The sequence below is a fragment of the Lithobates pipiens genome, unplaced genomic scaffold (genome assembly GCF_037356315.1).
Source record: "Lithobates pipiens isolate NorthernLeopardFrog02 unplaced genomic scaffold, aLitPip1_a1.2 Scaffold_30, whole genome shotgun sequence".
Classification (NCBI taxonomy): Eukaryota; Metazoa; Chordata; class Amphibia; order Anura; family Ranidae; genus Lithobates; species Lithobates pipiens.
In genome coordinates, this window is record NW_027507791.1 from 60,792,609 (window position 1) to 60,809,155 (window position 16,547).

Here is a 16,547-nt window from a genome sequence, read left to right on the forward strand (position 1 = left end):
CAGACCCTATCAGGGAACCCTATATTAACCTGTGCACTGCAAGCCAACAGTGCTGATCAACCATTGTGTATTCATTGTGTGTTTGGCTTCCTGTTTCCTGCTTGCCCTTTGCTCTTCGTTTGTCTCTGTTACCGACCTTGGCGTGTTCTCAACGATTCCTATCTGCTTGTGACCTTGACCTTTTGGCATGTCCCTGACCATCCCTGTCTGCCTGTGACCCTGAACCTTTGGCGTCTACTCTGTTGTTCCTGTCTGCTAGTTGCCCTGACCTCTGCCTTATCCCCTTACTATTCTTGTTGTTCCAGCCTGCTGCTTCCTTCTCCTGTAGTCTACTGTGAGTGTGAGCTGTGAGACCCTAGGGGCCGCGACCTGGAGCCAGACTGCAGCCAAGTCCATCCTCACCACTGGAGGCTCTTGTGAACTCCTGCTGGCTCTTAGACTCTGCGCCCTGGGGAATCTATGCTCTAGCTCCTACGGGGTTCTGTGTTAGTGATCCAGTAAACCTGTGTCCTGAATCTCCCTGGGTACAATCTGCAGCAGTCAGTCCTAAGGTCCACTACCTAGCGGTGCACATCCGACTCCTACGGAGTGCATCTGTCACCTTGTCTCAGGTGACCTGACATTCTTGAGTTTATAAATATGGATGGGTTTTATTGATTGATTCAGTTTGCCGGCAAACATTGTAGAATATGCATTGCTAGATAGGAAAAATGTTTTCTTTTGACCAGCGGAGTGCCTTTTCTGTAAGTAATGAGTCTAATTCATTTCTTTTTTGAGAGATTATTTTGTAGGTGTTCGGGTTGTGTGAATTTGTATGATCTTTAAGGTCTTTTTAAGGTCAAAGGTGAAATTACTGCGCTGTCTTATAAATCACTCTACCATCCTGTAGTGTGATAAATAATGTGTAAATACTGCTGCAACTTAAATGTGAGACAAACCAAATAAATCAATTGCAAAAAGGTAAGCTGCGCTGTATGAAATTAAATAATTATAGTGACATATATTCACATATATAATCTGTCAGTATCAGTGGAGGCTATGATAGTTCCCAATCCCCTTGACCATAAGTGATAAACAATATTACTGCAAGATGTGAACATATAGCTCAAAAAGTTGAAGTTGTTAAACTTAAACCATAAAGAAACATGGATCACAGTTGTTGATGGGTTTACTTCCTCTTTGATCCCCTGCAAAGGTAAAGCATAATTGACTACTATGCATCGCATAGTAGTTCATTATGTGTTACTTACTTGACACAGGAGCCAGCGAAGTCACCGCTGTCCCCTGTAGTCCGGAGCTTCCATCTTCTCGGTGGGTCTCGCTGCTCCGCCGCTGTCATTTGGCGAAGCCGCGATGACGTCACTCCCGTGCATGCGCACGGGAGTCGCCACTCGCAGCATATCGCCGTTGACAGCGGCACGCTCAGTGCACCTGTGTGCCGCTGCCTACGGTGCATGCGCCGTAGACAGCGGTGCCTGTCTTTCGGCAAATATCTCCTAAACCGTGCAAGTTTGGGAGATATTTCTTGGACCTACAGGTAAGCCTTAATTTAGGCTTACCTGTAGGTCAAAGTTGGTTGTAAGGGTTTACAACCACTTTAAGGGCTGAAAACCCTATTATAGAGTCCACACAAAAGGTATTGAAGAAACAAAAATTCCAAAATGATGTAACACTTCCAGAATAAGTGCATATAAGAGACCAGGACCAGGAACAAGGGTGTATTGAGGCATCATGGGTGTTGGCTAGAATTATTGGGGTACAAAATATGTAGTTTATTCTTGAATATGAATCATGTGGGTTAGAATAAAAGGTATACTCTTGTGCGCCTACATTTAAAGGCCAAAGAAGCTGCTGGCAGGACTTTTTCTGAAGCCTCGGACTTTCACACTGGAGTGAATGGAGCAGCTCTTTTAGGGCGGTTTGCAGCTGCTATTTTTAACGATATAGCGCCTGCAAAATGCCCCAGTGTGAAAGGGGTCTTAAAGCTTGTGGTACCATTTTATGCTGTCAGTGTATCCTCATCTCCTGGTTTAGTTTGATCATTCAAGCTGTGAAAATAGCTTTATATACAGTTAGTACATAGGGCTAATATCCCAGTTTATATATATTCTGGTGTTTTGAGAACAGTTTTATAACCTTGAGGCCACTCAGCTTACGATTTTATTTCAAGCCTTTATGCTTTCTTTAAGTGTCACAAAGAGGTTGCAGTGTAGCTATCTGGTTATCATCTTACTGTTGTGGTTGTCACCATGTTCATACCCTCTTTAACTACCATTATCATTAGTTCTACACTAAGGCCCCTTTCACACTGGGGCGGTTTTCAGGCGTTACAGCGCTAAAAATAGCGCCTGTGTAGCGCCTGAAAAAACCCGGCCCCTTTCACTTAAGTGTGAAAGCCGGAGGGCTTTCACACTGAAGCGGTGCGCTGGCAGGACAGTGAAAAAAGTCCTGCTAGCCGCATCTTTGGAGCGGCAAAGGAGCGGTGTATTCACCGCTCCTAAACCGCTCCTACCCATTGAAATCAATGGGACAGCGCGGCAATACCGCCGGCAAACCACCCCGCTAGCGCCCGCAGACCGCCACTAAAACGACGGTAAAGCGCCGCTAAAAATAGCGGCGCTTTACCGCCGACGCCCGCACCGCCCCAGTGTGAAAGGGGCCTAATGGAATTTATGAGCCGAGTGCAATTAGCTTCAATTACCTTTTTTTTCATTTTTAGTTTCCTTTTCTTCTTTCACTTCTTGGTGCCTTGTAATGTACTTGCAGTAATACATTCCAACTTGTATATGATTCCGTGTGTGTATTTTATTGTACTTTTCACTTATAAAATTATTGTGTAAAAAAAAAAAATTTGGGCTTACCGTTACCTCACCTGCTCACTTCTCCGTCACGGGGTTCCGTTGGAAAGTAGCTCAAATGATGTTGAATCCGACACTTAATCCTTTTTTTTAACATTTATTCAGGATAAACATAAAAGTCCTTCAATAGAGGGTCAAAGGATAAAGGGGGAGTTCAGGCACCTGGTAATTGCGGGTTAGAGGTATTGATCAGATCCATAGGACAAACAGCTCCACAGACTGGATCCAGCAACCATCGAATAGGCCCCTCTCACTAGACCTAGCAGCCGATGAGATGCTCAACAAAGTATCTGCCACAGACTTGTCAATTAAACTAAGAAAACTTGAGAGTTTTGAAGAACTACCATACAGTACCAGTTTCTTTCAGCCAACCCGGCGATACTGTATGGGTGTTGATCCGGGTTGCATCCTCTGAGTTTCCAGGCTCCTCCAGAGATACCAGCCTTGAGCTCGGTCCTCTACTAGAAAAGTCCTCCCCTGGATCCTCCAGTTTTCTTGGCCTCTCCCAGCAACTGAGACAGCACAGGACCACCCATGGATCAGTAGGCCACAAGACCTTTCTGGGCCCACCCTCTCAGCTACAAAGCCTCGGGCCAGATGGCCCCAAGGCACAGGACCATGTGACACAGACCCCAGGCCAGGAGGGCCATGAGGTTTGGATAGCGGATCCCGGAAAAAGAACAACTAAAAATGGCATCAGTACCTTAAATACACCAGCCTGCTGCATTTCCACACATAGCGGCGGTGACAGCCAGACCTACGGTCAAGTGGGAATCAATGCAACTCAGCTGGACTGGCACAGAAACCGTAACTTTTAGGAAAAATTGGCCTGAGCCCAACTACAGCTTCAGACAACTAAATTTGAAAAATAATAGCGTCTGCCCATCAGGAGAAGGGCGCTACACACACTTGACTGGTAAATCCCTTTTGTACAAATTCTGTCCCTTGTGTCATGTGATTTTATTTATTTTTTTCAAATCTTTTATTTAGTCAAAGGGAGAGGTCCATGGACAAAATGTGATATCTAAAACTATCTCGACCAAGTTCTACCAAACTGCTAGTGTATATGATACCGGGGGGGGAGGGAATCTCAGATCCTCAGAGAATTAGTGTCGTTCTACTGCTATTTTATTTTGCAGTCGTGCTTCCAAACAGAGTCCGACCTTCATCCGAATAAACAAACGTGTTCCAAAGTGACCACATCTTGGAATAACGTTCTTGTTGGTGTTGTGCTTTTAGAATTAGGTCTTCAAATTTATTGATTTCCTCTACCTTTCTGAACCACATCCCAATAGTTTTGTGGTGTTTTCCACTTAAGCGGAATGCATGATTTGGCAGCGTCAATGAGATTTTTTGTAGGTCTTCAATGGGGCAGCCGAGACATGAAGAAGGAAGAAGGCCGGGTTATCTGGTATTTGCTGGTCTGTGTAACATTTTCTGACCAGAATTGTGCTATGTTAGGGCAGGTCCACGACGTAGAGTAATGTACCTCGTTCCTCCTGGCATCTCCAGCATTGATTCGAGGTTGCGGTGAAAATTTTATTTCATTTCACAGGTGTTCTGTACCACCTGGTTAAGATTTTAAAATTGGTTTCTTGTGTTTTTCGTGCAGATGGACGATTTGTATGTGAATTAAAGGATGCGTTGTTTCTGTTGTGAACTAAATATACAGTTCAAGTCTCGTTCCCAGTCAGCAATGTAGCTTAGGGAGTAGGAGTCTGGGGGAGTGATCAGTAGATTATACATGATCGAAAGCGTGTGTGGTAGTGTCCCTTCTGTTGAGCAGAGCTCCTCTAAGTTTGTGAGAGGTTGATCAAAATTGCTCGGGGGGGGGGGGGGGGCACCTAAAGAAATGGGTGAGTTGTAAAGCATTCCAAAACGGCAGGCAGAATGAACCCAACAGGCTCATGAGATCTTGTAATGAGGGCCATTTTTTTCTGTGCTAGGAAATGTGAGGCCTGTATACAACCTGATGATAGTAGGTGTTTAAAGGTTCATCTTGGTAGCCCGGTGTAAAACGTTGGTTGCCCGGTATCGGGAAGAGTGGCAATGTCCTGGATGAGAGAGTCCCTCTTTTAAACAAAAGAAAGCACACCTTCGCAGTCTGCCTGAGGAGCGGGGGGGGGGGATTTCACCTCATTAGGTAAGGAATCGTAACACCATGGCACTTTATTCAAAGGGAAAGATCTCTGACCCTGTTCAAGCTGAGTCCACAACTTGAGGGTCACATTTCTACTCCAGTCAACCAGTCTACCCAGGTAATACTTGTGTACGTCTGGTACTGCCAGTCCCCGATATTGCTTTGGCAATGGGAGCTGTGATCTCTTCAATCAGTGGTGCTTGCGGGCCCATATAAATTCAATAACACCTTTCGTACGTGCTTGAAATAATTGGAGGGAATGTGGAAGGGTAAAGCCTGTAGGAGGTATGGGAATTTAGGAAGGATACTTATTTTGAGAATATTGCAGCGGCCAAACCACGAGTATAAGCCAGAGGTCCATTTGTTTAGAAATGTCCTGACCCTTGTACGCAGCGGGGGGAAATTTAGGTCAAACACCTTTGATATGTGGGATGGGATAATTGTGCCTAAATATGTCAATGCTGTGCTGTTCCATTTCAACTTAAAGTTCGACTGTAGTTGCACCTTAAGTGACTGAGGGAGATTAATGTCTATCGCTTCTGATTTAAATAAATGTATTTTAAGGTTGGAGAGGGCTCCGTATCTATCAAATTCCTTAAAGAGGTTTGGGAGGGATATCAAGGGGTATGTAAGGGAAAACAACATGTTGTCGGCATATGCCGATAATTTGAGTGTTTCCCACCTTTATGCTGTTAATATCTGGGTTCATACACATGGTGCAGAGAAAGGGTTCCAGTGACAGGGCGAAGAGGAGGGGTGACAATGGGCACGTGTCCCATTGGAGATCATGTGATTTTTTTTAAGTGATACCCATGTACACCTAAAAATAAGAAATCAGCTTAAATTAACTGAAATTTACTTTTTAACCTTCATGATCCATGCCTTTATATCTACTTTTAATGCACATGCACTCAAAATACCTGAAAATCCTTCCCGTCTCCCAGGTCTCTGGCAGCTTCCTGTTCTTTTCTATCAATGTAATGGGTTCAGACCAGTGGTAGTGTTGACAGACATGCCCACTTCAACTTTGCTGGAGCACGGCATGTTTGCAGTCCCATAGTCAGCCAGTGACATCATTGGCTGGCATGTCCAAACTCCAGTCCCACCTGTACTAGTTGACACTGGCTCCCATATAGAGACTTGTTCTGATAAACTCAAAAGCCCTTGTACACACGGTCGGAGAATCCGTCGGAATGTGTTCTATCGGACCATGTTGTCGGATAATCCGACTGTGTGTGGTATGCATCGGACTGATTCCGTCTGAATATCCGTCGGACCCAATTTTCCAACATGTTGGAAATATTTCCCGACCAACTGGTTCGATCGGACATACTCCGATCATGTGTAGAGAATTTTGATCGGACCAAGTGCCACGCATGCTCAGATCAAATTCCTACATCAAAGCTATTGGCTACTAGCCTGAACGTAGTCCCATCATAACGAAATTATGTCATCATGTTCTGAAAGATCAGATTTTTCGACAACTTAGTCCGACCGTGTGTATGCAACAGTTTCGGACAAGATCCGACGGACAAAATCCGACGGGCAAAATCCGACGGATTTGGTTGTGGAAATCTCTGACCGTGTGTACAGGGGCAAAGAAGTGACTGTTCCCATCCACCACAGGCTGCAGACACAGCAGTAAATAGAGATTATCTGACCACTTTATGAAGCTTTGAAAACATTTCAAACACCTTTATGTATAGGATAGGATGCAGGTTAAGGATTAACATACACTTTAATGCTGGGATTAGTTTAAGCATGAGGTCTTCTTTATATACAGGGCTATTTGTAGCATTTTTCTGGGGACAGTCGCCGGTTCTAGGAGGCTGTCCCTGGGTGAAAAATGTGTCACCCAGTTGTGTCTCCATTTTTAGAAATGAATCTCTGGCTTGGCTGATCACAACTAGATCCACCATAGCCGCCACACTACATACTCTGCATATTCTTCCTCTTGATACACTCAAGGAATTTCTGGGTGTAGTTACCATTAGTGGTGGGATTTCATGCATGTGGTTATAAGTAGGCATGGTCAGTAGGGTGTTTCTGTATTTTGTTTCAAATATCTTGTCAAATATCTTGTCATATTAAGAGTCATTTGACTGCATTAACCCTATATCTTTAGGCAGTGGCCCAAGTAATAATGGAGGCAAGTCCAATGCATTTTGCAAAGCTTTATTTTCCAACTTCAGGGTGGACAATGATACCAGATGTACAACTTTAGAGCATCCAATTCCAGCAGATACACAACTTCAGAGCACAGTATGTTCCATACTTAGCTTCTTACCTGGCATTTGACTGCTTTCTGCACTTTTCCCAGTCTGGCGTGCTGCTTGTCCTGTCCCCAATTTCAGTCCCATTCATGTTGTCAGGACTTCACCAGGTATTCCCCAGCGGGGGAACACCAGACACCCGAAGCTTTACATGTTGGCAAGAAGGACCCCACTAAAGCCCATGAGAGGTAACTACAGAGCTGAGCTCCTAACTTTGTGCTCTCTCCACTAAATCTTTTTGCACCCTGTAACTCATTCACTATATACAGTATCTCACAAAAGTAAGTACAACCCTCATATTTTTGTAAATATTTTATTATATATTTTCATGTGACAACATTGAAGAAATTACACTTTGCTACAATGTAAAGTAGTGGGTGTACAGCTTGTATACCAGTGGAATTTTGCTGTCCCCTCAAAATGACTCAAAACACAGCCGTTAATGTCTAAACCACTGGCAACAAAAGTAAGTACACCCCTAAGTGAAAATATCCAAATTGGGCTAAATTAGCTGTTTTCCCACCCAGATGTCATGCGACTTGTTAGTGTTACAAGGTCTCAGGTGTGAATGAGAAGAAGGTGTGTTAAATTTGGTGTTAACTCTCTCACACTGGTCACTGGAAGTTCAACATAGCACCTCATGGCAAAGAACTCTCTGAGGATCTGAAAAAAAGAATTGTTGCTCTATGTAAAGATAGCCTAGGCTATAAGAAGATTGCCAAGACCCTGAAACTGAGCTGCAGCATAGGGGTCGAGACCATACAGTGGTTTAACAGGACAGGTTCCACTCAGAACAGGCCTTGCCATGGTCAACTAAGGAAGTTGAGTGCATGGGCTCAGCGTCATATCCAGAGCTTGCGTTACTGCTCTCACTCTCTCATACTGGTCACTGGAAGTTCAACATGGCACTTCATGGCAAAGAACTCTCTGAGGATCTGAAAAAAAGAATTGTTGTTCTACATAAAGATGGCCCAGAAGATTTCCAAGACCCTGAAACTGAGCTGCAGCACAGTGGCCAAGACCATACAGGACAGGTTCCACTTAGAACATGCTTCTCCATGGTCGACCAAAGAAGTTGAGTGCACGTGCTCAACATCATATCCAGCTGTCTTTGGAAAATAGACATCTGAGTGCTGCCAACATTGCTGCAAAAGTTGGAGGGGTGGGGGGTCAGCCTGTCGGTGCTCAGATTATATGCCACACACTGCATCAAATTGGTCTGCATTGCTGTCGTCCCAGAAGGAAGCCTCTTCTAAAGACAATGCACAAGAAAGCCTGCAACAGTTTGCTGAAGACAAGCAGACAAGACATGGATTACTGGAACCATGTCCTGTGGTCTGATGATACCAAGATAAACTTATTTGGTTCAGATGGTGTCAAGCGGGTGGTGGCAACCAGGTCAGCAGTACAAAGACAAGTGTGTCTTGCCTACAGTCAAGCATGGTGGTGGGAGTGTCATGGCCTGGGGCTGCATAAGTGCTGCCGACACTGGGCACTACAGTTTATTAAGGGAACTATGAATGCCAACATGTACTGTGACATACTGAAGCAGAGCATGCACCCCTCTCTTCGGAGACTGGGCCGCAGGGCAGTATTCCAACATAATAACGACCCTAAACACACTCCCAAGATGACCACTGCCTTGCTAAAGAAGCTAATGGTAAAGGTGATGGACTGGCCAAGCATGTCTCCAGACCTAAACCCTATTCAGCATCTGTGGGGCAACCTCAAAAGGAAGGTGGAGGAGCACAAGGTCTCTAACATCCACCAGCTCCGTGTCGTCCTTGTGGAGTAGTGGAAGAGGACTCCAGTGGCAACCCGTGAAGCTCTGGTAAACTCCATGCCCAAGAGGGTGAAGGCAGTACTGGAAAATAATGGTGGGCACACAAAATATTGACACTTTCATCCCAATTTGGATATTTTCACTTACAAACTACAGTTTATATAGAGGTAAAAGAAGTTGTACTCACTTTTGTTGCCAGCGATTTAGACATTAATGGCTGTGTGTTGTTATTTTGAGGGGACAGCAGATTTACACTGTTATACAAGCTGTACACTCAACTACTTTACATTGTAGCAAAGTGTAATTTCAGTGTTGTCACATGAAAAGATATAATAAAATATTTACAAAAATGTGAGATGCTGTATATTCAATGGGAGAGCGCTACCTAGTGGGAATTATGCTAGCACACCCTTACTCTCTCCCCTACGTCTAAACCCTGGCATGTCCCAGTGCCACCAACTGTGGGAAAAATGCTAATACTGTCCATTATGCAAATGACTACAATTATGTAAAAATAAAAATAAACATTTCTATGGCAATGGCACACACTTGAACAGTTACAGTTACATTACAAACATAGATATGCAAAATAGATTGCAAGAATGCACAAAAGCAATACAATCAGCAGCATTATAGAAATAAATCAATATGCGAAACAGTAAGATAATGAAATGTAAAACCATGGATCCACCATGTAGACCCACTTCCCTGACTTACGATGCCAGTGAACTGAAAGTACCACGTTATCTGCCATCGAATGCAGCACCTTGTCCTTGTAAATCTGACAACCATAATTATAGTCTTTTGGCAATTTTTTAACTCCCGGATGGTGATATAATTACTAGCGTCCTGCATCATATGAGGGATCCCCAGGTGATCCCACAATGCACCCCAATACAATCTCTGGTGTTCATCCTCAGTTGGGTCGAAGACTTCCTCAGGACCGTGTTTGTCAATTACAATGGTCTAACTATGGAGACACCACATCCCAACTATAAAAGATTCTATACACAGTGCTATTTGCAAGTTTACTTTTAGGTGCCCATGGACTGCACATAAAAAAAATACACATTTATAGACAAGTTTTCATTAAAAACACTGTGTTTAACAACCTATAAAAAAAAATAAAAAATTCAAGCTTTAAAGTGCCCTTCTCTTTATGGATACCTGGACATGTCATATATCAAATACTTGAAACCACTTTGAGCAGCTTCCTCAATATATCAATGTTCAAAGGGATCCTGTGTGCCTCAGCGTGTTTCGAAGGACCTGACCCGCTTCCTCAGGAGGGAGGGGAAGAGCAAATAATCTGTAATCATGCAAAACATTGTGAGATATAATGCAAAATTTTTCACATGCATCATGATTTACTTAATGAGTATCAGTACTTACAGTTCTTTTACATAAAATGTATTTGTATATATGTATATGTATTTGCAGCACACTGCTGTGCAATGCATCCCTAAAAAAGAAAACATCCTCGTTGTGCCTTTACTGTGCAAACTGTAGAAGGGATTAGCATATCAATGACTTCTTCACCCTCGATTAGAATGGCAATGACTTCCTCACCCTTACATTATTTTTGCTTTAGATGAACGTAGATTATCAGTTCCTGGGTACTTCAAGTTTCATGGTCAATGTGGCACTGGGTGGCAGGTGAGAAGTTTATTAGAGACTGAGCCCCTCTCTACATCTGAAGCACACAGTGAAGACATCAGGGATCTGAAGTTCCTAATAACTGCACAAAGTGGGTATATTTCCACCAACAAATACTGTCATACAGGGAGACATGTTGTAATATACCTGGTCGGAGTCTGAAGTGACGAGGTCAGCCTCTCTTTTATCTCCAGCCCAGGCCCCACTGAGAATGAGACAGAGGGTGCCAAGGGACAGGAGGAACACGAGTGCCTGTAGGTGTAAGTTGCAGAGCTTGTGTCATAAGTTGTAGCCTCAGAGATTCAGGCAGAACATCAAGTCTGGAACTGTGATGATGCTGGGTAGATCAACCGAGATTAAAGGGGAACTCCACCAGGCTTGCAGTTTCAGGAAATGCGGCTTGCCAGAGTTTCCAGCAGACAGGAGCCAGGAGTACACTGTATTCAATGAAGCTTGGAAGAGTGGAAGCCAGCTCAGGTGCTTGGAGGAGATGTGGAGCCGACAGGAAACAGGAGCGAAGTCAAAGGATCAGCCAGAGTCAGCAGCGAGCAGGCAGCAAAGTAAAGGTGAAGGTGTTTATTATTAAAGGTGAAAAAAAATCCAAACCATCATGGCCCTGTGTGAAAAAGTGATTGCCCCCCTTGTTAAAACATACTATAACTGTGGTTGTCCACACCTGAGTTCAATTTCTCTAGCCACACCCAGGCCTGATTATTGACACACCTGTTCACAATCAAGGCATCACTTAAATAGGAGCTGCTTGACACAGTAAGGTCCACCAGAAGATCCTTAAAAGCTACACATCATGCCGAGACCCAAAGAAATTCAGGAACAATTGAGAAAGAAAGTAATTGAGATCTATCAGTCTGGAAAGGGTTATAAAGCCATTTCCAAAGCTTTGGGAATCCAGCGAACCACAGTGAGAGCCATTATCCACAAATGGCGAAGACATGGAACAGTGGTGAACCTTCCCAGGAGTGGCCGGCCGCCCAAAATTACCCCAAGAGCGCAGCGACGACTCATCCAAGAGGTCACAAAAGACCCCACAACAATGTCCGAGGAACTGCATGCCTCACTTGCCTCAGTTAAGGTCAGCGTTCATGCCTCCACCATCAGGAAAAGACTGGGCAAAAATGGCCTGCATGGCAGGGTTCCAAGGAGAAAACCACTGCTGAGCAAAAAGAACATCAAAGCTCGTCTCAATTTCTCCACAACACATCTTGATGATCCCCAAGACTTTTGGGACAACATTCTGTGGACCGATGAGACAAAAGTGGAACTCTTTGGAAGGTGTGTGTCCAAGTATATCTGGCGTAGAAGGAACACTGCATTTCATAAAAAGAACATTATACCAACAGTAAAATATGGTGGTGGTAGTGTGATGGTCTGGGGCTGTTTTGCTGCTTCAGGACCTAGAAGACTTGCCGTGATAAAAGGAACTATGAATTCTGCTGTCTACCAAGAGATCCTGAAGGAGAATGTCCGACCATCTGTTCGTGTACTCAAGCTGAAACGAACTTGGGTTCTGCAGCAGGACAATGATCCTAAACACACCAGCAAGTCCACCACCGAATGGCTGAAGAAAAACAAAATGAAGACTTTGGAGTGGCCTAGCCAAAGTTCTGACCTGAATCCTATTGAGATGTTGTGGTATGACCTTAAAAAGGCCGTTCATGCTCGAAAACCCTCTAATGTAACTGAATTAGGACAATTCTGCAAAGATGAGTGGGCCAAAATTCCTCCAGGACACTGTAAAAGCCTCATTGCACGTTATCGCAAACGCTTGGTTGCAGTTGTTGCTGCTAAGGGTGGCCCAACCAGTTATTAGGTTTAGGGGGCAATCACTTTTTCACACAGGGCCATGATGGTTTGGATTTTTTTTCACCTTTAATAATAAACACCTTCATTTACAAATTGCATTTTGTGTTTACTTGTGTTGTCCTTGACTATTGTTTAAATTGGTTTGATGTTCCGAAACACTTAAGTGTGACAAACATGCAAAGGGACAGGAAATGAGGAAGGGGGCAAACACTTTTTCACACCACTGTAACCTTTAAATAGGAAAGAGTCATGCTGGGAAGGGGGAGTCAGGTGGAAGATGGAGATGCAGTGCTGATGGGACTGTCGGTGGCCCCCAAGGAACCACTGCCGGGGAGAGGCTCTACCTTGGGCCTGTGCTCAGGTGTTGGCCTGAGAGAATCCTGACAGAAGAAGCTTGGAAGGAGTCTTCCCTGAGAGACAGCAGGAGTAAGGAGGATAGTGTGAGTACTACAGCATGGTGCAGGGATTTACAAGGGAAGAGACTGCCACCTGTAGCAGGTCTCTCTGGAAGATCAGGTAGACTGGGGAAGAGAGTCAGTCGGGTAGACTGGTGAAGAAGCAGCCAGGTGGGTTGGTGGAAGAGCAGCCAGGTGGGCTAGCATTTCCTGTGGTGGTAGTGCTGGGATAAGTGTCTACAATGGAGTTGGAGGTACTCCAGCATGCAGTTTACAACACGTTGTGCTATTCTCTAAGCTGGATACACACTATACAATGTTTATTTAGATTTTTTCCTTTAGATTTACCAAAACCATATAATATGAGGTCAAACCTAAACACTTTCAAATTTGTATGCAGTCAGGCAGGCCCTTGCACTACATAGTTGAAGGTAAATCTTCTTGTAAGGGGCTGTTGCTGATCTAACAGAGACTGTTAGCTACCAAAGAGGGATCAATCAGAGCTGTATGGACCAAGGAGGAGGAATCAATTGGAGTTGTACAGGATAAAGGAGAAGAATTAATCAGAGCTTTAAATATGGAGGAAGTTGTCCCTGGCTTTGTTACTGTCAAGTTGGATATCCCATAATTCCTATCCCCATCCAAGTTATTACCCCCTAATAAAAACACAAAACAAAGCTCAAGGACTGTTCCCTGTGTTTGGATGAAAGTTGAAGTTGTGTGCCCTGCTGTGCAGCAGTGGGGAACCCGGTCATCTATAACCCCTGCGGGGGTTGTGCTACAAATACAATATGTATAAAAAGGTCTATATACAATGCTTGCACATCCATCCACTGACTCACCGAAAAATGTCCTGGTCGACAGTTGGTTTGTAAACCAATATGTAGCATAAATATCATTAATTCCAGTCAAGTGCAAAAAATGTGTACACAATCACATTAAATAAACAAATTTATAAAGAATTCATAAACATTCCAATAAAACCTGTGTAACAAAAGTCCCAAGAGAAACTTGAAAGAGATTAAGCCCAGAAGTAATCCTTCAGAGCCGATAGAAAATGGTATTTCTAACCAACCAATGTATAAGTGAAACATACAGAGAGAGAGAAAGGTGTGAGGATACCCTGGAAAGCCCTCTATAAAAAAAATCACTCCACCTTGTGTTAGAAAGGAGGGGGGGGGGGGGGGGGCTACCAGATAAGTTTGACCCCTGATTAAGGTGGTCAAAATAAGCTTCAGTGAACAAGATGGGACATCAATAGGGTGTAATAACCAACTTCCTAACAACCAGCCTGAGCGAGAAACTCCCATTCAGCTGGAAGGACTCGAAAACAAGCCATTTAGTTTGCCCGTTTGTCAAACAGGCAACGTTCCAACCAAATTCTACTTCAGTCTGAATCTCATCATTAGCACTAAATATTTTTGTGTTTATCCAACGTTTTACAACAATGAGGTATGCATGATGGAACGTTAATTTACCTATTTACACCTGTGGGACAGACATATACAGCAGATGCTCAATACCATGAAGGTTGCTGTTAGGGCACATCTCAGATTCCATATCCTAAAAAAAAAAAAAAAAAAAAAAAAAAAAAAATTAAATGAATTGAATTGAAGCCAGTGAAAAGCAAAATCTAGTGTAATCCCAAATCTAGTGTAGTTCCCAAAACTAATATTGACTTTCTTTGCAGATGTTGACAACTGAGTCACTTTTGGCACTCCTAGGCTCTCTAGAGATTAGATCTCCCCATGGTTATTCCCATCTCCTTCCACCTTTTACACAGAACAAGGGAATGGGGCAGGGCACCTTCTCCCTGGAGTCTCTATCCATGTCTAAAACTGCCCCTACAACCATATTTACGTGTAAAATTGGCAAATGCCTGCAATGGGGGTTATTTACGAAAGGCAAGTCCACTTTGCACTGCGAGTGCACTTGAAAGTGCAGTCACTGTAGATCCGAGTGGGACATGCAAGGAAAATAAAAACAGCATTTTCGCATGCACATGATTGGATGATAAAATCAGCAGAGCTTCCCCTCATTTTCAGATCTACCCCTTAGATTTAGGGCGACTGCTCTTCCAAGTGCACTTTCAAGTGCACTTGCAGTGCAAAGTGGCTTTGCCTTTCGTAAATAACCCCCAATGTGTTTTATTTCTTCAAATTCTATATTATAGAGAAGGAGATCTCAATAAACATGTTTTGTCTTGTCTTTCTTTATTCCTATGTAAAAAGGTATCTGATGGAGTTATAGGAATCAGTGCATTTAAATAGCACTGATTGCTGTATAAAAGACAATGGTCCCAAAAATGTGTCAAAAATGTCAGATGTGTCTGCCATAATCTCGCAGTCAAAATAAAAATCGCTGATCGCCACCATTACTAGTAAAAAAAAAATATTAATAAAAATGCTATAAAACTATCCCCTATTTTGTAAACGCCATAACTTTTGCGCAAAGCAATCAATAATGGCTAATTGCAATTTTTTTTTACCAAAAATATGTAGAAGGAAAAGTATCGACCTAAACTGAGGAAAAAAAATGTTTTTTTATATATTTTTTGGGGATATTTATTATAGCACCAAAAGAAAGCTCTATTTGTGGGAAAAAAAGGACGCCAATTTTGTTTGGGAGCCACGTTGCATGACCTCGCAATTGTCAGTTAAAGCGATGCAGTGCCGAATCGCAAAAATTGGTCCTGGGCTTAAGTGGTTAAAATGCCACTGACCACCCAGGATTGCTTAATTGTTTTGGAGGCTTTAAAAGGCCCCTGATCAACACTGTTATAGAATTGTTTATGATAAGGGTTTATAGAGGAAGTCAACCCTGATGGGTTTTACTTCCTCTGTCATTCCCTGCAAAGTAAAAGTATAATGGGCTAGTATGCATTGCATAATAGCCCATTATATGGCAATTACCTGCAATCGAAGCCCGCGCTGTCCTTACCGGTGGAAGCATCCATCTTCTTCTCTATTCCTTCCATGGGGCGCAGACCCCGGCTCTGTGACTGGCTCTTATTAGGAATGGTGGTGCCTGCACCCGATCCAATGGACTGATCGGCCTCGGGGGGCCGACACCGTGGGCTCCCTGGACAGGTAAGTGTCCTTATCAAAAGTCAGCAGCTACGGTGTTTGTAGGTGCTGACTTTTTAAAAAAAGATTTTTGCGGCGTTTAAGTGCTACTGGTCACCAAATATTAAGAGATTGTTTTTTTTCTTTGGGGGGTGAAGTGTTTTTGGTTTATTCATTCATACAGTACATTGCAATTTCAACTTCTTCAGCTTTTACTTTCACTACTAACGAAGACTTGCACGAGACAACTTTTAAAGGCTAAGCCCACCTCAATTTATATTTTAACCACCTCAGTGTATGTATGTTTCTTCCTTTCGATAAATATGGCAAAAATTAGACCTTGGGGTTGGGGTTTTTATTATTGTCCTGTTATTTTTTTATGTGTTTCACTATAAAGTAACAGTTTTTTTCATCAAAGTTCACCAAAAAAGTTCTCTCTGTATCAAAAATTATTTAAAAAATCAGTTGGGTACAATGTTGATAGAAGAAGTAATTATTACAACACTGAAAACTGAAAGGTGGACAGGAAAGGTTGAAATGTAACATGCTGACCTGA

At 43.2% G+C, this 16,547-nt stretch overlaps 1 protein-coding gene across 1 annotated transcript in view; it reads right to left on the reverse strand.

Annotated features, from left to right (window-relative positions):
- Positions 1 to 9,639: 9,639 nt before the first annotated feature.
- The window catches only part of LOC143942905 (CD48 antigen-like), a 46,935-nt gene continuing 40,027 nt past the window's right edge, over positions 9,640 to 16,547 (reverse strand). The window contains exons 5-6 of the mRNA XM_077464324.1: positions 14,405 to 14,489; positions 9,640 to 10,363 (exon numbers count right to left, since the gene is read on the reverse strand). Of these exons, the coding sequence (XP_077320450.1) occupies positions 14,405 to 14,489 (85 nt within the window). The 3' untranslated portion in view covers positions 9,640 to 10,363. The remainder of the gene's footprint in view (positions 10,364 to 14,404; positions 14,490 to 16,547) is intronic.